At 39.3% G+C, this 23,699-nt stretch overlaps 1 protein-coding gene across 3 annotated transcripts in view; it reads left to right on the plus strand.

The window, feature by feature from the left end:
- abl1 (c-abl oncogene 1, non-receptor tyrosine kinase) overlaps positions 1-23,699 on the plus strand; it is a 155,319-nt gene that overhangs the window by 71,315 nt on the left and 60,305 nt on the right. For all 3 annotated transcript variants that reach the window (XM_063073649.1, XM_063073648.1, XM_063073650.1), the window contains one exon: positions 22,852-23,016. In XM_063073649.1, coding sequence (XP_062929719.1) covers positions 22,852-23,016 — 165 coding nt within the window. The remainder of the gene's footprint in view (positions 1-22,851; positions 23,017-23,699) is intronic.

Consider the following 23,699-nt stretch of genomic DNA (forward strand, 5'->3'; position numbering starts at 1 on the left):
ATTAGAAGTAATGAAAAGCTTAGTTAAAGATTGTAACTCTTAAGTAGTGCCTTTAAAAGAGAGACAGAGGCATGAAGTTTTAGGGTGATAAATTCCTAAGGTTGAATGCGTGGCATTTGAAGGCTTGTTCCCAGATGTCTATAGTTTTGTTTCTGTTTTCAAACGGATTAGTTATGACTACTTTGAAATTTATTGACTAGAAGCTATGAGAAATCTGAAAATAGAAGACAAATACAGTCTTGTTATTTATCAGAATAAACTTATTTCTAATGGTCAAATATGTGCCAATAACTAGTATCCAGGGACAGGTAAACCCATCATTTATTTTAAACTTGTTAGCTGTGCTTTGTATTTTGTAGAAATCTTGTACGAGTTTATTGTAAAGGGTTGGTTATGGCTAAAATTAACTCCTGCTTGAGCAAGATCCTGGACCTGTTGCAATTTCCCTTACCTCCACACATGTCTACGTTGGAGGCAATCTCACGAGTTCTCTTCTCTGCTTTAGAGCACCTAGAAAATGGGCTGCTGTTTATCAATTACAGCTTAGCATTCAATATCATCATTGCTTCAGTATTAATCACCAGACTTCTAAACTTGGGTCTCTGTAACTGGATTATTGACTTCCTCAGTGGAAGACCGCAGTCAGTATGGATCATCTCCTTCCTGACAATTAGCACAGGCACACAAGAATGAAGTGCTTAGCCCACTGCTTTGCTCTATTCTACATTTATAACTGTGCGACTGAGCACAGCTCAAACACTATTTAAAATTTACAGAAGACAATACTGTTGTTAGTAAAATCTCAGATGGCAAGAAGGAAATGTACAAGAGTGAGATAAAACAGCTTATGAGTGATGATGCAAGAGCAAGCTTGCATGAAACATCAGCAAGACCAAAGAATTGTAATCCCTTTACCTGGGATAATATCTATCCTTCAATTGATAGTAAACAAAAAGGTAATTATCTTATCATCTTGCATTATGTAAGATCTTGTGTAAATTCACAGAACATTTTCTTCAAAGGTCATTTCCTCTACCACCGGTACAGAATAGCAGCTGAGTGTGCTAACTTCAAATTGTACTGTATTTACTCCTAAAACTGCTCTTGAATAACTGCATAACATGTTTTATATCACTCATCTAATTGGCGTCACAGTAGTGTAGTGGTTAGAGTGCTGTTAGAACATATGGGAGCATCGGAGTTGAATTCCAGTACTGTCTTTAAGGAGATTGTATGTTCTCCTGTGATGGTGTGGGTTTCTTCTGGGTGCTCCGGTTTCCTCCCACAGTCCAAAAGTGTCCATGTTAGAAGGTTAATCGGTCATTGTAAATTGTCCTGTGATTAGGCCTGGGTTAAACATGTGGGTTACTGGGCTGGAAGCAGTCTGTTCTGTTCTGCACTGTATCTCTAAATAAAATAAAATGAGTTGCATGGACAATGAGTTCTAGGCAACAGCCACTGCTTGTATATGTACGTTAATGTATCTTTACTCCACCCACTGGTTGTCATCTGGGATGTGCTGCCAAGAAGGCAGAGAAATTGGATGCAGATTCTGCTTAAGAGATATTTAGATTGACATACATACAATTATCAAAGCAGGCAAATGGGATTAATGGAAATAAGGCCAAAATGATTGTCATGGATCTGGTGGACCAAAGGGCCCCATTTCTGTGTTGTATGACTTTAATTCCAGTTTCTTTGACCCTTTAAGGATCTGGGCATCATTGGCAATGGCAGCATTGATTACCCATCCTTAATTCACCTTGAGAAGGTGGTGATAAATTACTATAGACCCTCTGGTGAAGGTATTTCCACCATTCTGTTCGATAAGATTCCAGGATTTTGACCTAGCCGTGATGAAAGGTGATACATTTCCAAATAATAATGCTGTGTAACTTGGAGGGGAGATGCAAGTGTGGTAGTGTTTCTATTCACCAGCGGTCTTTTTTTTTTGCTTGGGCTTGGTAAGTGCTGTGGATTTGCATATACCACAGTGCAATCACTCTGTGCTGGTGGCAGAGGAAATGAATGTTTAGGGTAGATGATGAGATGCTTATCAAACAACTGCTATAACCTCGATCATGCTGAGTTTTCTAAGAGCAGCCATGCAAGCATTCCTGACTAATGCTTTGTACATTGCGGAAATGCTTTGGTGTGTAAAAGTTGGGTCATGAGCTGCTGAGATTTTGGGTTCACTCTCTGTCACTTGATTTTAAATTTGTTGTTATGCAGCCAGCATTTTTTTCTTGTTCCTCCTCACAATTTCTCTGCAGTTCTGTGCTTCTCTGACCTGCATCATAAAATAGAAAGTAATGTATCCCTGGAATTTTTGCTAACATCTGGCTTCAAGTAGTACTGTTTGAATGCATTTGCCTACTTGGCCTGTTAGCTGCGGATAGTCTGAACGCTAGAGCAACTGCAGAGAAAACATTTTGAACCCTCAGCAAATGAATTTCCTATTTTTCTTCAGAGCTGAACTTGGAGACTTCCAATCAAAAGTCCCTGAAAGAAACTGCATGTTAGTTTGACCATCTTTGCTGTAAAGGTAGACCTTTGCAGGGAAACTGTGGAGGAAGTTATGAAATGCATTCTGAAGAATGCTCATTGGTATGCATACTACCAAGCTATGGTTATGGAAAGAATAACTGTGTTCAGTTGTCCTGGTACTCTCATCAATCTGGCCAGAGGAAGAACTTGGCGTCAAAAGATCAGATACAATAATGGCTGATTCAATACATACAAAATGCTGGAGGTACTCAGCAGGTCAGGGAGCACCTATGGAGAGAATTGTACAGTTCACCTTTCAGAGTGAGACCTGAAACTTCATTCCTGATGAAGGGTCTCAGTCCAAAACATCAACTGTTTATTTCCCTCCATAGATGCAACCAGACCTGCTGAGGTCCTCCAGCATTTTGTCTATATTGCTCAAGATTTCCAGCATCTACAGTCTCTCTTGTTTCAAGATTCCCTTTCAAGATTTCTTTTCAAGAATCCAAGATTCCTTTAGGGATTCCCAAAAGGTTAACTTGAAAGTTGAGTTGGTGGTAAGGAAGGCAAATGCAATGTCACCATTCATTTCAATAGGACTAGAATATAAAAGCAAGGATGTAATGCTGAGTCCTGATGAAGGGTCTCGGCCCGAAACGTCGACTGTACCTCTTCCTAGAGATGCTGCCTGGCCTGCTGCGTTCACCAGCAACTTTGATGTGTGTTGCTTGAATTTTCAGCATCTGCAGAATTCCTCGTGTTTACGATGTAATGCTGAGGCTTTATAAAGCATTGGTCAAGCCACACTTGGAGTATTGTGAGCAGTTTTGCATCCTTTATCTAAGAGGATGCAGTGACATTACAGGGGGTCCAGAGGAGGTTCACAAGAACGATGATAGGTATGAAAGGGTTAATGTATGAGGAGCATTTGATGGCTCCGGGATGTACTCGGTGGAGTTCAGAGTAGGGTATTGGGGGAAGATCTTACTGAAACCTATTGAATATCGTAGAGTGGATGTGAAGAAGATGTTTCCTACAATGGGAGAGTCTCGGACCAGAAGGCACAGCCTCAGAATGCAAGGGCCTTCATTTAGAACAGAGCTGAGGAGGAATCTCTTCAGCCAGAGGTTGGAAAATCGTTGAGTAGATTTAAAGTGGAGGTCGCTGGATTCTTGATTAGTAAGGGTGTCAAAGGTATGGGAAGAGAGCAAGAGAATGGGGAATAATAAATCAGCCATGATGGAGTAGACTAGATAGGCTGAATGGCCAAACTCTGCTTCTGTCTAATGGGGCATTATAAGGTCAATTTAAAGAAAGCAATGAATAAGTTAAAATAATTATGTAACAACAAAGAAAATCTTCAGATGTTGGAAATTGAACACACACCCCCACCCACCCTTCTGCAGGTAATTATGTAAATGGAAAGAAACTTTATGAGTTCTTCAGTTGTGAACTGTATTTTGTTTGGAATGACCTCAGATTAATGAAGCTGTGTATATTTAGAATATGTTTAACACACAACCTTCCAATTAGTTATCTTCATTTACCATAGATAATATAGATAAGAATGCTATTTGTTTATAGTATTTTTGTCTTGCTCTTTATTGCTGTTGCAAAACAACATTTTATTGTGTTAATGATAACAAACCTGATTCTGACATTATTTCCCTCTGACATTATTTCCCTCAGCAGAAAAGACTGAAGTGTGTGAAACATTTTGTTTAACTTGCCTTATTTGAATGTACTTTTGTCTTCAAGTCAAAAGGCACAAGGATCAATCATGGTCCATCATGCAGCTTGTGTGCAATTGAAGGAAATCTCAAGTATAGTATTAAGGGAGTACTGCATTCTTTAAGATGTTCCCATTCAAGTGTCATGTAAGCCATTATTCCATTTGCCCACCCAAGTAAATACTTCAAATATCAGCTTCACAAACAAAGGAGTTGCAAGACAAAAATGCTAACTTGCTAACAAAAATGCACTGAATGCTAACTTTCATGCTGTGCATGAACCAACTCCGACTGTGCCTTACCTAATACAAAGATATGAAAATTTGTTTTTCATAATAAGTCGGAACAGGAATAGGCTGTCCAGCCTCTTAGCCTGCTCTGTTATTCAGCAAAATGATGTCTGACCTTGGTACTTCCTTCTAGCAGCATCTCCACATTTCATGATTCCCTTAATGCTCAGAAATCTCTTCACTTCTGTTTTGAACAGAATAGCTGAGCTTCCACATTTGTCCAGAGTAGACAATTCCAAAGTTTCACCATATTTAAGTGAAGAAAATTTTCCCTTTCTTTCTCCTTAAAGTCCTACCCATCATTTACAAACTGTCCCTGTCCCCTCCCCCAATCGTAGACTGTAAGTCAATAGAGACATCCTCTCTCCATCTAGTGTGGAACCCTTTAAAGAATTTTATAAGTTTTAATGAAATACGTTGTTCTAATCTCTAAAGAATACTTCTCACTTTCTCCCCCTTTCCCCCCCCATCCAACAAATCTGCCATCCCTAAGGTGATTTTGTTGCAAGTGTCCTGGGTAAGTATAGGTAACTTCCACTTTGCAACAGTTTGGGTAATGGGACACCTTTAGAGAATTCACAAATCATGCCCCAGAGTTTTGAGATTCAGAATAAAATTTGTTTTGGGGTGAGCGGGGGAAAGTAAAATAATTTTTTTTAATTCTCTTGAAACGTGCAGATGATGTGGCTTCACAATATGGATGTTACCCCTCCCCTACCCTTTTTCTGGCTATTTCTAAGCTTGACCCAAACGCTTCCAATTCTGCAATTTTTATGCCATACCAAAATCTTTTAAAGCTAGTACCAATCTTGTTAATAGTACTAGCCACCCTTTTCTACCTGCTCTTCCTAAATGTCATAAGACTTGGAATATTTAATTGTCATCTTCTTGTAATGGAAATAAGATCATTTATCTTGTGAAGTTTTAGCCACCATTCCTTGAATCTTGTCCTTTTAATCTTTCTGCATTTAACCGCCTTTGTTATATGATTTTAGTTATTCATTGACAACCTACTCCATCCTGCTTTGTTTCTCCTTCATAAATTCTGAGATCCCCATGTCCTTGTTGAGCTGATTTAAGTTCTCCCCAATAGTGATTCCTCCAGCAAAGATGTTAGTCCTAGCCTCATAATGGTGTAGCTCTCTTAATTTATATAAGTCCTATTGCCTCAGAAACTGTTCTAATGTCTCAAGATTCTGAAACACTCTCCTGCACTATCTCTTCTGTATATTCATCTGCTCTATTGTTTCAGTATATAGCACTGGGAATAATTCTGTGATTACAGCCTTTTTTGATTTTTGTTTTTATCTTTTCCTAGTTCCCCAAACCCAGCCTGAGGGATCTCATTCCCTTTCCACCCTGTGTCATTTGAGCAATCAGGACTTCAAGATGCTCACCCTGTCCTTTTATGATGCTCTCTTGCAGTGATATTCAGAATCATGTATCACAAAAATAGTTTTTTTGTGGCAGCAGTAAAGTGCAAGACATAAAAATACTCATTAAGTTATAAAATAGCACAAAAGGGGAATAGTGAGGTAGTCTTTATGGACCATTCAAAAATCTGAGACAAGAAGAAGCTGTTCCTAAAATGTGGAGTGTGGGTCTTCAGGCTCCTGTACCACCTTCCACGATGTGAAGAGGGCATGTGTCAGATGGTGAGAGGCCTTAATGCTGAATGCCTCCTTCTTGAGGTCTTGCCTAGGTGTGGAGAGACATCTTTGCATCCTGGAGTCAGAGTTAAGGCCACAGGAGGTCAGTTTTACCGACTGACTATTGAATCCCTGATTGCTCTTTCCCCTTCACTCTTCTTCCATGCTGTTGAGCTATTTGCAGTGCCACACTACTGGCCCTGAGTGAACTCTGAAGAACCATTGCTTACTAGCATTATCCTGAAGGGAAAATATGTTAGACAATGACGCGTTTCCTAAACTACCTGCATGCTCCTCCTTGCTCTTCACCAAGCCACTAATTTTGTACAGCTTGTATCAGTATTCAACCTGCCATTTGCCTTTTTAAAACTACTGAAGCAATCTTTCACATCCTTCCATCTTGCAATAGAATTGCAATTCTTGTCAGCTTTGGGGAGCAGTTGGACATTTGTAGAATTATCACTACCCTTTGATAATGTTCCCTTAGTTTTGTACAGCAATGATGTCTATATATGGACAGATTTCTCTGATGCCAAGGCAGTAATGAAAAACTTGCACAGGTAGGAAATACATTTCATTCGTATAACAAGTTTTGACAATTCATCTCAATGACAGAAGAAAATAGACAACAAGATGTGAATGTGGCTATTGAATTCCGGGATTAAGAGTGAGACAGGAGGATTAGCCTCCTGTGCGTGAACACTTGTCTTGTGAATGATGGTTACATATTAATTCAGTGGATGTCCAAAATGCATTTTGAAATGTGTGACTATAAATCCACTAATATCTGCAAGATAATTGAACGTCTGACAAATTGTGGCTGAGTCTGATGCTGACTGCATCTGTTAACTTGCAGAGCCCCTGACCATTTTATCACTGGCCAGTCGTCAGGAGCAGGAATCCCAAGCCATCTTGCTTGATGTCATTTCCATGGCTTTACAAGAAAAATAAGTTTACCTGTCCTGTATTACAGATGCCACTGTGAACAATTGTACTTGACTTTGCATTCAGATTCTCAAATATGGGAATAAAACTGATTATATTGAAAGACTTCAGTTATGTGATGGAGTAGAGTGTCATAACTTGAGGGGAATTTGATATTGACAGTGTAAAGCTATTCGGTGCAAAGTCTAGACTCCAGTCATGCACTTACTGAATGGTTCAAGGGATGTATGGCCCACCTCTATTTCTTAAGAGAAGTTTGCAGCAAAAATACGTTAAAAGTCGTTTAAGTATAAAGAATATTCCCAACCCCTTCACATTGGTCTTGCCAAACAGAATTGAACATCAAGTTGCATAACAGGAGGAGGCAACAAACTTGATCAAAGATTAGGTTTTGTGTCTCTTGCAGGAGGAGAGGTTTCTAGTTAAGTGCCTGAAGGCATAACTGCTGATATGGAGAGATGAAAAGAGAACCGAATTGGAGAAGATGTCACTTGAATAATTTTCATGCCACACCCGAAAGCTTTCTTTTGAATTTTGTATTAATCTCATTCTTTTTCATGATTTCTTTCTCATTTGCCTCTGGCACAGAGTTCACTCAGCAATCTTTCAAATTTTAGGAACAACAGTTTGACCAACTGTTGTGAGGAAAAAGAGAATTAAGTTCTCTCATGGGAGGTTTGGTCAGGAAAACTTCCTTTCGCGTGATTCATTAAATTTTCCGTTCTTTTAACCCATGTTTAACCTGCACATCTGCAATTAAAAGGAGCAGTTTGAAGAACTACCTTTAAGAAATTTACTTGCATGATCACTAAAGCATGTTGCTGACCTCACTGTTCACGACCTTACAGCCAGTTGTTAACTGGTGTCCCATGAGACTACTACATGAAGACTAGTTCATGAATAGTCTCTGCTTTAATTTGATTTTGTGGCAAAGTTAACAGGGGCCAGTTTGAGACTGCCAGCTTCCTGGGTTAGACTTGAACAAAGTTCAATACACAGTGGCTAAAGAGGATACAATTTGGGTAACATACTGTAAAGTACAGAAGTGGATAAGATTGCAGTGGGGAGATGTAAAATTATACTGAGTTCTTGATTAATAGGTGAGGAATTAACAATTTAAAAATATTGCTCTTCAGGTCTTATTTTACCAGCTTTAAAACTTCAGTGATAGGTTCTCCAATGTACGCTTTTAACTGGGAAGATGATTTTTTACATTGTAACTTTTGAGGTGGAATGCTTTTAAGGTTGTTTTTGCAGGTTGGGTGTTCCAATTGAAAGTAAAGTGAAGACAAATTTGGCTTGTTAACGGTTCCTTATTGCTAGTCAGATAGTTTATTGCTTATATTCTGGAGTTTTATGTTTTAGAGTACTGATTTTTTTGTGTCTTATCTTTTTAAACACTGCCCAGTGACTTGGGAGTTGTTATCATTAGTGCTATTGTGGGAAAAAAAATGCTGGAATTATGCATTAGAACAGACAGAACTCTATAGTGTTTTTAAAAAAACAATTAATACTGAAATTATTTCCTTTCCAGTTTGGTGTGAATTCCCTTTGTGCTTCTAAAAGAACTAGAATGATATTTAAATGATTAGCAACACTCACAAAATGCTGGAGGAACTCTGGTCAGGCAGCATGAATGGAAATGATAAACAGTTGATGTTTTGGACCAAGAGGCTTCATCTGGACTGATAAATGGTCTCAGTCTGAAACGTTTTCCATAGATGTTGCTGAACTGCTGAGCTGCTCCAGCGTTTTGTATGTTTGCTTTGGATTTCCAGCGTCAGCAGATTTTGTAATGTTTGTCTTTAAACCACTATCTGCTTCATCATCTTGCATGGTTGAGGAAGTTGTATTGTCTCTTGCTTGTACTTATAATAACCCAAATGGGGGCTATTCAGCCCAGCGTACCCACATCAGCTGCCAGTGTGCGATCCCTTTGGTCTTATTTCTTCCCTCTCATTATTCCTCTGTACTCTTGCAAGAAAATTCTCTCTCCGATGTGCTTATCAACTGCCTTTTGGTTATTTAGAATTATCCTACACTAAGTAGTACACTCAGACCTTACATAGTTCTGATTTGTTACAACGCAGTTATTCAATTCTTTATTGAAATTTTTTTAATTCATTCTAAGCAATACTTAAAATTTCTTGAGCAGCTGTCATTACAGTAAACAGTCAGCCAGCCAATAAGAATGCTTTACAGGTGCTCTGAGCCACTGGCAGCCAATCACATATTCACGCTCTGCCTCTCCTGTGTGTGTAAACGTTCCTGCTCCCTCGCCAATTTATTCCATTTCAACCTGGGATGAAGTAACTTCAAGCTGCATTTACAGAGTGTGGAAGAAGCTAAGGCCAGAAGCGTGCAACAGTATCCTGCAATTTCAGGTGGATCCAATTATCCAAAACGTTGTTGAACTGGCCAGTGAAGTGGGATTAGAGGATGTTAATGATGGCGATGTTGAAGAGTTATGCATTCTCATGGTGAGAGCCTTAACAACGAAGAGCTTCGAGAATTGGCAGAGCAAAGCATCCTGGGTAAATCTGAGGACACAGGTGGAGAAAAGGAAAACGCCAGCAAGAAACCTCAGCACTAACATCGCCAAGATCACACAAATCATGGACCAGTTCATGGATAATGACCCTGACAGGGAGCAAAGCAGTAAGGCAAAGAGAGGTGTTCTCAACATGATTTCCTGCCACTGAGCACTGCTTCATGAGAGAAAACTTAAGAAAAGGCTGTCAAATCTCAATGCTTACTTGAAGAAGAAGCCAAAGTTGGAGGAGGGCCCACAGTCTGGTCCCTTCTCTTAAGATGTACCCACTACGCACTTCCCTCCGCTGCTGCTGTGATGTGTTTCTGTTCCACTGATGTACAGGTTAGACCTATTTGCCTGTTTGTTACTCAACAAATTATTGTGTATACATAAAATAATATATGTCATGTATCTTGGGTTTCTTTAAATCAGGTACGTGTGTCCATTTGTGTAATGTTATTGTATAGCACTGATTTCCATAGCGCTCCACCTCTGAGGAATGCATCCTCAGCATTAAGAGGGGTCTGAGTTTACTTAGAGTAACTAATTAATCTACCGACAGGGCCTTGCCAGCTTCAAAAGTGCCATCCAGAGATCCATGCCCAATCTGATTTCGGGTGTTAGCTGTGCTGAGTCTGAAAGACTTGCTGGTAGGTTAATTGATCACTATAATTATCTTGTATACAGTACTCCAGATGTAGCCTCACCAAGGCCCTTTTCACCTGGAATAAGACAAACTTACTTGAGTCAAATCTAATGGCAATAAAAGCTTTCTTAATTGACAATTGTACCTGCATGTTGGCTTTCAGTAAAATGGTCAGGAAACTCCCAGGTGACTTTTGAACATCAGCATTTCCAATTCCTTCATTTATTTAAAACAAAACTCTTTTTTCTGCAGAAGTGGATCTCTCATTTTTTTTCTCACTGTAGTCTACCTGCCACTGTTGTCCACTCACTTGTCTATTCAAATAGCTTTAATTACATACATCCTGAATCCTATGCAGGATGACACCCCAGACACAAAAGTACAGTTTTGAGAACAGATTGATTATAAAAACATTACTATTAGATTAACATCTTCCAAAGTACATGTTTGTGATTACTCTATATGTCCAGTGTTGTTCGCAACTTGAAAGAAAAAAGTTAATAGTAACTTATGTCCACATATAGCAGAAAATGCCAGTAGATAGACATTTGGAAAAAGAAAGAAGCTGAAGTAGAAAATGCATTTCTCGAGCAAGAAGTAATTTGAACAACATGGAAAGTATTCACAAGAGATTTTGAGTTTGGTGCGTTTAGGGGCTTCAACTTCAGAAAAATAATTTTACTTTCCCAAATGCAGATTGTATTTGTTTGATTCTTGGTGTGGGTTGGTTTGTTTTAGCTCAGATGATGCTGAAACACTGAGCGAGTTCAGATCTGCTCCTTTTATCAAGGAAAGTGAATCGTTTTGCTGCTGTAATTGAGGCACAGGAGGATGAAGGGTTGAGCAGCTTGCAGAATGCTACGAGCACAACTTGAGTCTCAACATGGACAAGAAAAAAGAGATTGTGGGCTTTAGGAAGGTGCGGTTTGGCCACTCTTCACTGCACATAAATGGCTCCTCTGTGGAGAGAGTTTGGAGCACTGTTTTTGGGAGTGCACATAAGGGGCAATCTCACTTGGTCCCTCAACATCACCTCTTCTGTCAAGAAAGCATGTCAACCACTTCCTAAGGAGATTGAGGCGAACGAGGCAACCCAGTCCTGCCTCCCTCTTCTAACCAATTTTTACAGGAGGTCCATTGACAGTGTTCTGACCAGCTACATTACTATCTGGTATGGGAATTGCAAGGCATCTGATCACAAGACCCTACAAAGGATAGTAAGGTCTGCTGAGAGGATCGTTGGGATCTCTCTTCCCCCATCCGAGAAATTTATCAGGGGCTTTGCATACCCAAGTCCTCTGGCATTGTCAAGGGTCCCTCCCATCTATCCTACAATCTCTTTGAATCCCTACCATCAGGCAAGAGGTACTGTAGTAATAGGACAAGAACTATTAGGATGGGAAACACCTTTTTCCCCTAGAACATGAGGCCATTGAATTTCCTACACTATCCAGGTCTCACAACCATTATGAAACGCCGGTAACAATATACTGTTTCCTTTTGATTTGTCATAAATGCACGAAATGCTAAATGTAAATCTGGAGTATATTTTTTAATTTTTAAAAATTTATTTTGGTCACTTATGTGTGTGAGTTCTATGTACTGTGGTGTGGACCTTGTGCGGAAAAACATTGTTTCATTTAGTGGTATACATATATATGGTTGAATGACAGTATACTTGAACTAGGAGTGTGTTTACATTTTGTAGGCCTCTGAGTATTAGTTAGGATTACAGGACCAAATCTGCATGGAAATTACAAATGTGGAAGAATTGCCAATGAGAACTGGCCAAGGGAATGGGACTAATGGGATTATTGTTCAGCAAGCTGACATGGACTCAGTGGGCTGAATATGATCCTGTAACTTGATTGAAGGAGTGCAAAGATTATTACTATCCCTTCAACTGGTTTTGGGTTCAGTTATTACAGCTTCACCATTTAGCAAGATGGGAAATCTGCACAATTTAAACTGACTGGGTAAGGTCATAATGAGTTTCTCCAGCAAGACTATTTCGCAGTTTTCAAAAAAATAAAGGGTAAAAATACAGAATATAAATCTCTAAGAAGCTTCTTTCTAAATTAAGATGTTATGAAATATCAACTGATGCAAAAGATTCCATGTTATTTTGAAGAAAACTTGGAAAAGCCTTGGTTGTCTTGCACAGTATTTCAGCCTCAATTAAAATATCATTTTGCTATGAGTAGAAATCTATTGAGGAAAATTTGTTGCTACCTTTTCTGTAATACTAGTGACTGCACTTCAAGAGTATTTCATGATTGTAAAGTTTTTGTATTGTAAAAGCTGTGAAAGTGCATCTATATGAATTATTTCCACTGATTAGCAAGCCATTAATGCAGGAGCAAAAATATGAGACTGTTATAAAAGAGGAAGTATGGAATTCTCAAACACAAAATGTTTTTAAGAGTTGAAAAGTAAACAATTGCTTGAAAACACTGCTTCAGGTGATGTAGGTAACTACTTAGGAAGAGCATCCTAGTACACTTGACAATTCAGATTGTCCCTTCAGCCCTGATACAGACTATAATTTGTAAATTAATGTTAAGTTTTCCGTTGTAAGAGTTATATTTTATTAATACTTTTTTTGCATTTCTTTATGCCCAAAAGAGCCTTTTACTCCTGATTCTCTATAATCTTTAAGCACTTGGGTTTTGATGAGGTAGGTGTTTCTTTTAAAAAAAAATTGACTGGTCAGGTAATGTCTAGAACCACAATCCCTAGTAACGAAACAGTAATTATAGGTGCTCTCCAGGTTCTGAATATCACCCAGGAACTTGGTTTGCACCTACAGTTCCACCTTGCAAACTATCTGGATTATGAGCATTTCATAACCTGAGGAGGACCTGTAATAAGAACTTCCCTTGCAGAATAATTTGAAGAAGAAGCTATAAAATGAAGTAAAATTTAGTAACTTGCATTTTTTTTAAGAGGAACAAGTACAGAGTACAGAAGGATAATAGGAAAGTGTCTTGTTTTAGTTTTTTTTTTGAACTCTCTATCTTTGATTTTTAGAAAGTATTTGAATTCATCTTCCTCTTCTGTTTTGTAAACTGAACTTGAGTGATTGTTCTGTTGCTTGAAAACAGGTGGCAATTTGTTATCCTTCAGTTTCCATGGAGCTGGGAACTACCAACAGTGCTCAATCATAAAGAAATATTGTCTGATGAGGGGGCTACTTCAAATTAACCAAGAAGGTCTTCATTGGTACAACAATGTAATTTCAACACTCCAGATCAAAGCTCAAGTGGTAACTTTCACGTAATATTCAAAGGGGATGAACTCTATGCTTGAGAGTTTGTTTAATGACTTTGGGTCAGTCTAGCAGCTGTGGATTTGTAATAGGAACACTTGAACAGCAGTGAACCGTTTAGTTCTTAAGGTATCTTCGTGAACCTGACCTTTGACCCATCCCCATATTAGATATCCCTCAAAACCCACAAAAGTTTTAACATTACAGTTGTCCCAAATTAATTAATTGGTATTTATGGAGAAGAATGATGCAGACTTGTGTCCTAAGTGTTTTTCTTAAGTGCATACAAGAAGTTATTTTCCTTTTTAAATATTAGTTCTGTACATGCTAATGTTTCCCTTTGGTGCTAAATTGTACATAAATATTCAGGTGCAAAATATTGGAATATCATCACTCTCCTCAACTCTTAACTCAACCTACGTATCTACATGGGTTTCTTCTTCCTTGTTTCACCTTTCCTATCAGCTCTCCTACCTAGTTCCATCTTCCCTTCATTGCTCCCTTATGTGGTTCCACCCAACACCTGCCAGGCTGTCTTCAGCCTTCCCTTTACTCTCCCACCCAACTCCATCTGGCTGATCTTTCTTTCTTTTCTACCTATCACCTACCTAGCCTCTCAAGATTTCCTCATTCCCTCGCTCAGTTGGCTAATACATCAGCTCATCATTCTGCCACTTCCCCACCCCCAATTTAAAAAAAAAGATTCATTTGAACTCCTAGCCTGTCTCTCCCCTCCCCCTCACTTCCATCTGCCTGCTATATTCCCTTGACTCAGTCCTGATGCACAGCCTGCATAGTTGCTGCTTCTCTTGCTGATCACTTCTGTCAGTTTATTTATTTATTTTGTCCCTCTTATTCCAGCACCTGCTGTCTCTTGCCTCCACAGTATAGAGGCTGTTCCATTAAAAACTATATCAGACAGGAATTCAAATAAATGAACTGTCTTGATTATGTTGGCATATGGTTGGTCAGATTAACACATAGACTTGCTAGGATCCAGCTTTTGTGAGCTCCTAAAGGCTTCATGACTCTATAACCTCTGCAAACTATTTTATACAAAGCAGTGCAGTGAAGTCACTTCTTCCAATATTGGCTGTATTGTTTTTATTTCAATATTATATCACAATATTACAACAAAAATCAAGTGCATTCATTAAACACTGAAGATGACTTAGCTAGACTTCTGTTAATTAAGAAGCCCTTTGACAAAGTGCCACACTTGAGGCTGCTTTAAAAGCTACAAGCCCATGGTATTGCAGGAAAGATTCTAGCATGAATAGAGCAGTTGCTGATTGGCAAGAGGCTAAGAGTTGGAATAAAGGGAGCCTTCTCTGGTTGGCTGCCAGTGACTAGTGATGTTCTATAAGGGTCTGTGTTCAGACTAATCCTTTTTACATTATATGTCACTGGTTTGGATGATGGAAAAGTTTGCAGATGATAGGAAGATGGGTGGAAGGAGGAAGTAGAGAGGCTATAGAAGGACTTGGATTAGGAGAATTGGCAAAGAAATGGCAGGTGGAATGCAGTGTCGGGAAGTGTGGTAGAGGAAATGAAAGGTTGAGTTTTCTAATTGAGAAAAAATGCAAAAATCTGAGGCACAAAGGGACTTGGGAGTCCTTGTGCAGGATTCCCTAAAGTTTAATTTGCAGGTTGAGTCTGTTAGCATTTATTTCAAGAACACTAGAATTTAAAGCAAGGATGTAATGTTGAGACTTTATAAAACACTGGTGAGGCCTCACTTGGAGTAGTCAGAAGTTTGGGGCTCCTTATTTTAGGATGTGCTGAAACTGGAGAAGGTTCAAAGGGGGTTCACAAAAATGATTCCAGGATTGAATGGCCTGTCATATGAAGAGCATTTGTCTCTGGTCCTGTATTCACTAGAATTCGGAAGAAGGAGGTGTGACCTCATTGAAACCTATCAAATGGTAAAAGACCTTGACAGTGGATGTGGAGAGGATGTTTCCTATGGTGGGAGAGTCTAAAATCAGAGGACACAGCCTCAGAATAGAGGGACAATTTTTTTTAGAATGGAGATGAGTTTCTTTAGCCAGAGTGTGGTGAATCTGTGGAATTATTTGCCACATGCAGCTGTGGAGGCCAAATCTTTATGTATATTTAAGACAGGGGTTGATAGATTCTTGATTGGTCAGGGCATGAAGGAATACTAGGAGAAGGCAGGAGATTGGGGCTGGGAGGAAAATTGGATCAGCCATGATGGAATGGCAGAGCAGACTCGATGGGCCAAATGGCCTAATTCTGCTCCTATATCTTTTGGTCTTATGAAAAAAAAATCTTTTAGTCCAGCCTCTGTGTGTTCCTGTAGAAACATGCTACAAGTCTGTGGCTTTTCACTGTTATATCTGCGTAAGATCAAACTCTGAGAAACCACTGCTGGTTTTCTTCAGTTGTGGTTTGTGATAACCTAAGGTGCTGGTGTATGGTTTTAAAATCTGCCGCAGTATTACTTTAGTTGTTTCTTGCATGTATTAAAGTTCTGGATTCCTGCCATTTAGATTTGGGGATAAATAGAAATTCTGACTTCTCAATATGGCCTCAGTATAACAGTACAGGTACCACCATGTAACAGGATGGAAGGTTGTGTTCCTCAAAAACGGGCCATACTGCAAGTTTCTCTAATGTGAAGCCATTCAACTTGAATGCATGTCAAGAAAGGCAAGGTGAACAATGAATTATTGGTTTATTTACTTATTTTGCACAGAAACTCCATGAAAGTAAATTTTATTCTGCATCTAAAATTTATGGGTAATGATTTGTGAATTCTGTAAGGGCAGTTTCTCTAACCTGAAGGCCCTAATTTGTGGGTGATCCATACTACAGATAGTGCAGCAGTCTCACAGCTCTAGCGACTCAGGTTTGACTTTAACTTCTGTTGCAGCCATGTGGAATTCCCATTTTCTTCCTCTTGGTTTCCCCATGGATGGTTTGGTTTCATCCCACATCACAAAGACATACAGGTTAAGTTAGTTGGCAACAGTGAATTAGACCTGGTACAGGTGGGTGATGGAGTGATTGATCTGTGTGAGAGAATAGGTTATAGGAAATGGAGAAAGTAGGATTGATGGGATTGCTTTGAGAACCAGCATGGACTCTCATGGGTGGAATGACCTCTTGTCCCATAAGGGAATATGAATATTATGGCCACAGTGCTTTCAGAACATAGTTATTATTAAAATGCAGGTGCTACAGGCTGGATAGATGCAGAAAAGATAGGTAGACTGAAATTGTGAAATACAAATATACTTCCCATTAAATCAGGAATTCAGGAGCACCTTAATCTTCAGGAGAATTTAAGGTAAGGCAGAGACAAATTAAATTGTGGTTTGAGTGCATTGGGAGTAGATAGATGTAGCATTTTTTTTACTTCACTGTTTGGACTTTCTAATCCCTCTTTTAACATGGATTTCTAGCAGCTATGAAACTAAGATTTAGATGATTTTGAAACAGATTACACTAACAAATTGTTAGTGGGATTACAATTGTGCGGTATTATTTTGAAAGAACAAGGGAAGTAGAGTAGTGGTCTATGAATATGGTAATAATTACTTTTGAAATCATGTGGTTCAGATCTAGATGAAAGTGCGTTATTTGACGTGCAAGTCATTATTTATAGTTTAGAATCAGAATCCGGTTTAATTTCACCGACATATGTTGTGAAATTTGTTAACTTTATTCAGCAGTACAATGAAATGCATGATAAATAATAGAGGGAAAAAAATGAATTATATTAAATGTATATATGTCTGTTAAATAGTTCATTTAAAATAAGTCGTGTAAAAAAAACAAATTAATAAAGTAGTGAGGTGGTGTTCATGGGATCAATGTCCATTTAGAAATCAGATGGCAGAAGGGAAGAAGCTGTTCCTGAATTACTGAGTTTGTGCCTTCAAGCTTCTGAACCTCCTTCCCGACAGTAACAATGAGAAGACGACATGTCTTGGGTGGTGGGGATCCTTAATGCTGGTCACTGCCTTCCTGAGGCACCGCTCCTCGAAGATGTCTGGGATACTACGGAGGCTGGTACCCATGATGGACCTGACTAATTTTACAAGTTATTCAAAGCTGGTGAATTGTAATTCAAAGCAAAATTTTCCTCTGAGCAAAAATTGAGGTTCATAAAGTCAGGACAAAAGGAACCAAAACCCATACCAGAGGTTTGCTTTGCAGCACTTATTTAAGATTAAGTATTAAATGAACTGATAAGAGTTGAGAATCTTGCAACAGTCATCATGTAAAGTTCTTAATTCCACATTCCATTTATCAGGGGGAATTGTTACCGTGCTGAAGATGTTTTGCCTAGCCTGCAGCAAAACAGATGATTGTACTTGTTCAAACAGATGTCAGCTGTGTGGCATAGCTCTTATAATTTATTAAAACGTAGTACATCAAAGTGCAAATTTTCATTTCTCGGTAAAATGTTTATTTAGGCCTACCATAATTTTTTTGCACTGTTGCTAAGTGACAGTAATGTTATCTTAGAGCACAATATTATCCTTTATTAGATGTTCATATTTTCTACTGAGTTGCTGCTCAGAAGCAATGTAGGCTTTTTGCTCAACAGCTTTTGTAAGATCACTTTTGACCAGGTTATATATTCTGGCCTCCTTTTAAACTGGGATTGATGGTGATTCATAATGATCTTTGCACAACAAAAGCTTGCTTTTTAAAGTAGGTTTAATGAAATGGCGTGGAGTATCATCAAACAAAATTTGAAGGCAAATCATGTAAGAGATAGGACTGAAGATGAGAAGGGAGAGCTTTTATGGAATTAACAGTGAGTGAGAAGTTTACTAAATAAATTCCATAGGTTGAGCCCTAAATATCTAAAGGCCTAGCTGTCAATATGGAGCAATTAAAATTTTAGCCAAAGCTAGAATTTGAAGAGCTTAGTGGGGGCTGGAGGTTGTTGATAGCTGGAGAATGTTTCAGAGGAAAGTGGAGGAGAACCCTTGGAAGAAATTAAATCTTGAACCAACTGCCACAACCCTAATCACTAGAGTTTAGCAGCATTTGACCACTGATCTCTTTGCAGTAAAATGGGTTTAGATTATTTTTTGTTCCAATTGTGTTCTTTCTTGTAAACTTAGATTTTTATTTATGCCACACACATCAAAGATGCTGGTGAACTAACGGTCCTGACGAAGGGTCTCGGCCTGAAACGTTGACTGTACCTCTTCCTAGAGATGCTGCCTGGCCTGCTGCGTTCACCAGCGACTTTGCTTGAATTTCCAGCATCTGCAGAATTCCTGTTGTTTGCGTTTTTTATTTATGTTTGTTTTTTCTCATGAATGCTGCTTATCTAAAGTTCAGAAAGTCTAAAGTAAATTTAAAGTACACGTCATCATTTACTACCATGAGATTCGTTTTCTTGCAGGCATTCACATTAGAACAAAGCAATGTGATAGAATCAATGAAAAGCTACACACAAAACTGACAAGCAACCAATGTGCAAAAGAAGGCAAACTATGCAAATACAAAAAAAACAATAACAAATAATACTGAGTGAGTGAGTTGTAGAGTCCTTGAAAACAAGTCCATAGGCTGTGTTCAGTGATTAATTCAGTGTTGAGGTGAGTGACGTTATCCACACTGGTTCTCGAGCCTGATGGAAGGGTAATAACTGTTCCTGAACCTGGTGGTGTGGGGCCTAATGCTCCTTTGCCTCCTTCCTAATGGCAGCATTGAGAAGAGAGCATGGCCTGGATAGTGCCTGTGATACTGCTGCAAGTAAGTTTTTCATTGCACCTGCACATACATGTAGTTGAGTATATAATAATAAATTTGACAGGAAACAAGGATTAAGGTTTGAATACGGAGTTGCTGCTTGACTGAGTGCTAATATTAAGACAGTATGAATGGGGCGACAAGAAAATGGTATGTGCAGGTGTGGAGTTTTGGATGAATCATGCTTTGTGAATGATAAATGGAGGAAGGCTGGCTTGAAGAGTACCAGAAAGGTTTCCAGTCAAGGTGATGCCTGTGTACAGTGCTCATTTGAGCAACATTTACTGAATAGATCATGAAGCCATCTCTTTCACTTCTTTTCATGTCTGTTATGTTTGTTTCTCGTCTTGAATGTGCTTCTGGAACTGTTGGAGCTTGTGTGTTGCTGTTAAGATATTGTTTGGATGCTTCAGTGCTCTGCAGTCTCTGAGTGGATTCCAGGAGGCACTGGCAGCTTGAGCAAACCTCGTAGCGAGAAGCCTGCAGGATGGCGCACAAGCCGATGCTTGACCCCATTTTGCCAATTAAAGCTTCCATTGTTTGCCGATTAAAGCGACGAGGGAGATTGAAACATCAAGGCGAGATCGTTTGAGTGTTCCAGCGCTCTGCAGTCTGAGAGGGTTCTGGGAGGCAGCATTCACGAACTTCGTAGCAAGCAGGCTGCAGGACGGAGCGCAAGCTCTTGTTTGGCTCTATTTTGGCATTTAAAACTACCGTTGTCCACCGATTAAAGTGATGAGGGAGGTTGAAGCATCAAAGCGAGTGCATAGGGTGATTGCCAGCTGCCTGTCTTTTGATCGGTTACTCTGTACCAGAGAGGAGAGAGCCTGCTGCTGTGCCCAGGCCCGGAGAGTATTGTCCAGGTTTTTTTCCCCGTTTTGGCTGTGGACTTTGGAGTATAGACTCTATTTTTCAGTCTCAGTTTTTTATATTTTGCGGGGTTTTTGCCAGATCTTCTCTTTATTTTGTGTGAGGAGGGGGAGTTGGGGATTGATGTGCCTTTATCCATTTTGCTCAGTTTTTGTGTGGGAGAAGGGATTTAAAGGTTAATGCCCTGTTCTATTTTTGTTTGGGTTTTATTGTGGGGAAGTGGGATTTGGGGGTTGATGGTCATGCTGCTTTTCGATTACTTGCTTGATTTTATGGCTGCCCGGAGAATTGAAGAATTTCAGAGTTGTATATTTTGACAACAAATAAACCTTGGAATGAGTGGCAGCTTTTTAAATACGGATATTGCTGAAAAATTAAATGTTCTCCAGTATTAACTAAAAAGAGTCCTGGTGGGGGCAAGGGGAGGTAATTTTTATTTTGTAGTGCTTAACTTTTGTAATCAGTAGTCAAAGAGATGCATTAGCTGTTGGAGGAGAGCAGCAGTTAAATTTTGTCAAGCATTTTCCAGTTTTGAAGCTCTTCTGTAGTAATTCAGAACTTTGGAAGCAAAGTTTGGGTATCAGGTTATGCAAATTACCATAATAAACCAGTATACGTAGCAAAGACTTCTCCGCAAAATTGAAAGGTACAGGATCGATCCAACCTCACTCGATTTAGGTGGATAGGCTCCAAAGCCCCTCCGCTCAAACTTTTCCCACTCCACTTGCTCTAATTCCATGCTAAACATGTCTTGACCTCACATGCACCCACACACCCTGACCCTGGAGTCTGTTTTCGCTTGCCTCTTCATTGTTTGCAGTGATAATTTACCACAATTTTCCACAGAAAAACTGTTATTAATTAAAGTAACACACATCAAAGTTGCTGGTGAACGCAGCAGGCCAAGCAGCATCAATAGGAAGAGGCGCAGTCGACGTTTCAGGCCGAGACCCTTTAAAGTGTTCAGTTGTATTTGTTTATGATCTGCTGGTACATTTGCAGTGTACAAGCCTGAAATTCATCTTTCACCATAGTCACGAAACAGAAATGAATCATGGAACCAACCATTCAAAAACCATCAAATATCAAACCCCAACCTCCCCCCACGCGCAAAAAAAATTGCACAAACGCCAACAAAAAACGAGCTAAAACACAATATAAAACACAAAAATTAAAACGTATGGTTCAGCTCAGTGTTCATTATCTGCAGGCTGTCCCAATTTTTAAAAAGAATCACCAAAAAGTAGTATCAAAGAAGAGCAACCAAAACTAGAACGCATTGTAAACCTGATCTAGAGTCCAAATCTACAATCTGCTTCAATTAAACCTTGCTCCAGCAATATCTGCTGACACCATTGAGGAAGAGAGAGATCATTCAAATGCAAGGACCTACCATCGGGAGCAGCAAGTGAGAGACTACCACACGTAGACACCTCCAGCAACAGTGAGTGAGAGGCTGATGGACGGTGCTGGTCGCCTTCTGCACCCGCCTCAATTTCAGTCTTCCTCTGTGCTTTAATTGGCGAAATCAGCGAGAAATGGAGTCAATCATGAGCTTGCGCCCATCTCCTGGCTTCCTGGCCACCATGCCACACGCTTTGGTCACAGCCTCGTAGAACACGCTGAGAGAGCAAAGTTATAGGTCACTGGATTGGCCCAAAATTAACCCACAAAATGTAGATGACAGGTTCACACAGAGGCAGAACCATGTCTGAAATAAAAAGAGGTCAAAGAAGTGAAAAGAGTTGCTTCATGGCCCATCTTGAGGGTGTTCCTTTTGGTAGCATTGTTTGCTGGTACATGAGATAATTGAACAATGAGAGCTGCTATCTTTCACCAGTCTAACTGGAATAATGTTCAATAGAAGTATTGTTGTCATTGCTGATTGTGGTTCAAGGAGTTGCTCAAGGCTGAAACTTCAGTTTTTAGGCTCGTTCTCAAGCCTCGTACTGAGGGGTTGCTGCTCCATTGGAGGTACCTTATTTTAGACAAGAGATTAAAAGGGAGGCTCTGTCATTTGTCAGTGAAAGACCTATAATGTTTGCAGAAGAGTGAGCTGAACATAGTGTTCTGACCAGTAAATACCCCTTAATGTCATTGGGTGACAACATTTTTAATCTCATTGCTTATCAAACTACATTGACTAGTTTGGGATATCCTGGGACCCAATCAAAGCAGGATATTCTGAGGTCATTAAAATGTAAGTCTAACATTATTTGTAAATATTCCAAGTAAATCCACATGGGACAAAACAAAAAAAACTTGAGGCACAAAAGTACATTCCTTGGGCTCATGGGTTCAGATGCCAAGATCACTTAGATCAAAGATTGCTGTGCACAGGTTTTCAAACCGTTAGTTTATCCAGCATCAAAGATGGAATGTAATGGGGGGAATTTCAAGAAGGTGGTGATTGTATGCCTTACAAATTCTTTGAATCCTTGGATTCTTTTACCTTTAAATCATTCTCAAATATCCTATAAATTCTTATAATTTAATTATCAGTGAATACTTGAAAGCCATAGATATCTTACCAGCTGTTGGATGTATTCTGTGGAATGGGGCGAGTCTAATATTACAGAGGTTGGTAATCAAACTGAATTCACAACATCTGACTGGAGTGCAGATTTAACCAGGTTGTTGATTATATTCTACATGAAACGTGTTATAATTTTAGCTCTCTTTTCTTTACAGAAGCCCTGCACCGTCCGGAGTTTGAGTCACAGGGTTTGAATGAAGCTGCTCGGTGGAATTCCAAAGAGAACTTGCTTGCTTGCCCCAGTGAAAATGACCCCAACCTTTTTGTTGCACTGTATGATTTTGTTGCCAGTGGTGATAACACTCTCAGCATAACAAAAGGTAAGCAGTGAATCACCAGTCCATTCAAACGTCAAACACAATGTAATATACAATATTGGAATTGGAATATCTTTTTGAAGCAGACTAGTGATCGTATGGTTAACCTGAATGAATAGTACATGCTAAACTGTACCATGCCAATGGTTAGCAGAAGTCCTTATTCTAGGTATTTTCAGAGAACTAACTGAAGTAGTAATTTAGTCTGAGGTGGGGGGGGGGCAAGGGTTGGCGAGTAATAATAAAATTAGCCCTGGATTTACACACTAGTCTTGATTTGTCATCTGAAGGTATACCTGGACTTGTTTTGTGTCTATCGACCTTGGTTGCAATAGTTTTTTAAAAAATTATCGCTCCAGCAATACATTTTTGATGCATCTGTTTTTAATTAAGTTGGTATTAAGTCAGAACCTGTTTTCTACTTGGTAATTCCACATCCAGGTTTATGCCCTGGCATTGATGCCATCACTACTTCAGTTTTCCCCCTCTAAATGGTGGTGTTCCTTTCAGAATTGTCCCAAATGCTAGATAGAGCAGGTTGCAAGTGAATTCAATAAGTTAGAATTACATATCCTGAGTAATGAATTTTCTCCCAACTAATTTACAGAATACAGCCTGGAATGGAAAGCTATAACGCTGACTTGAAATATTAGGCTCTAATTACACAATGCAATATACAATATTGG

The sequence above is a fragment of the Mobula hypostoma genome, chromosome 21 (assembly GCF_963921235.1).
Source record: "Mobula hypostoma chromosome 21, sMobHyp1.1, whole genome shotgun sequence".
Lineage (NCBI taxonomy): Eukaryota > Metazoa > Chordata > Chondrichthyes > Myliobatiformes > Myliobatidae > Mobula > Mobula hypostoma.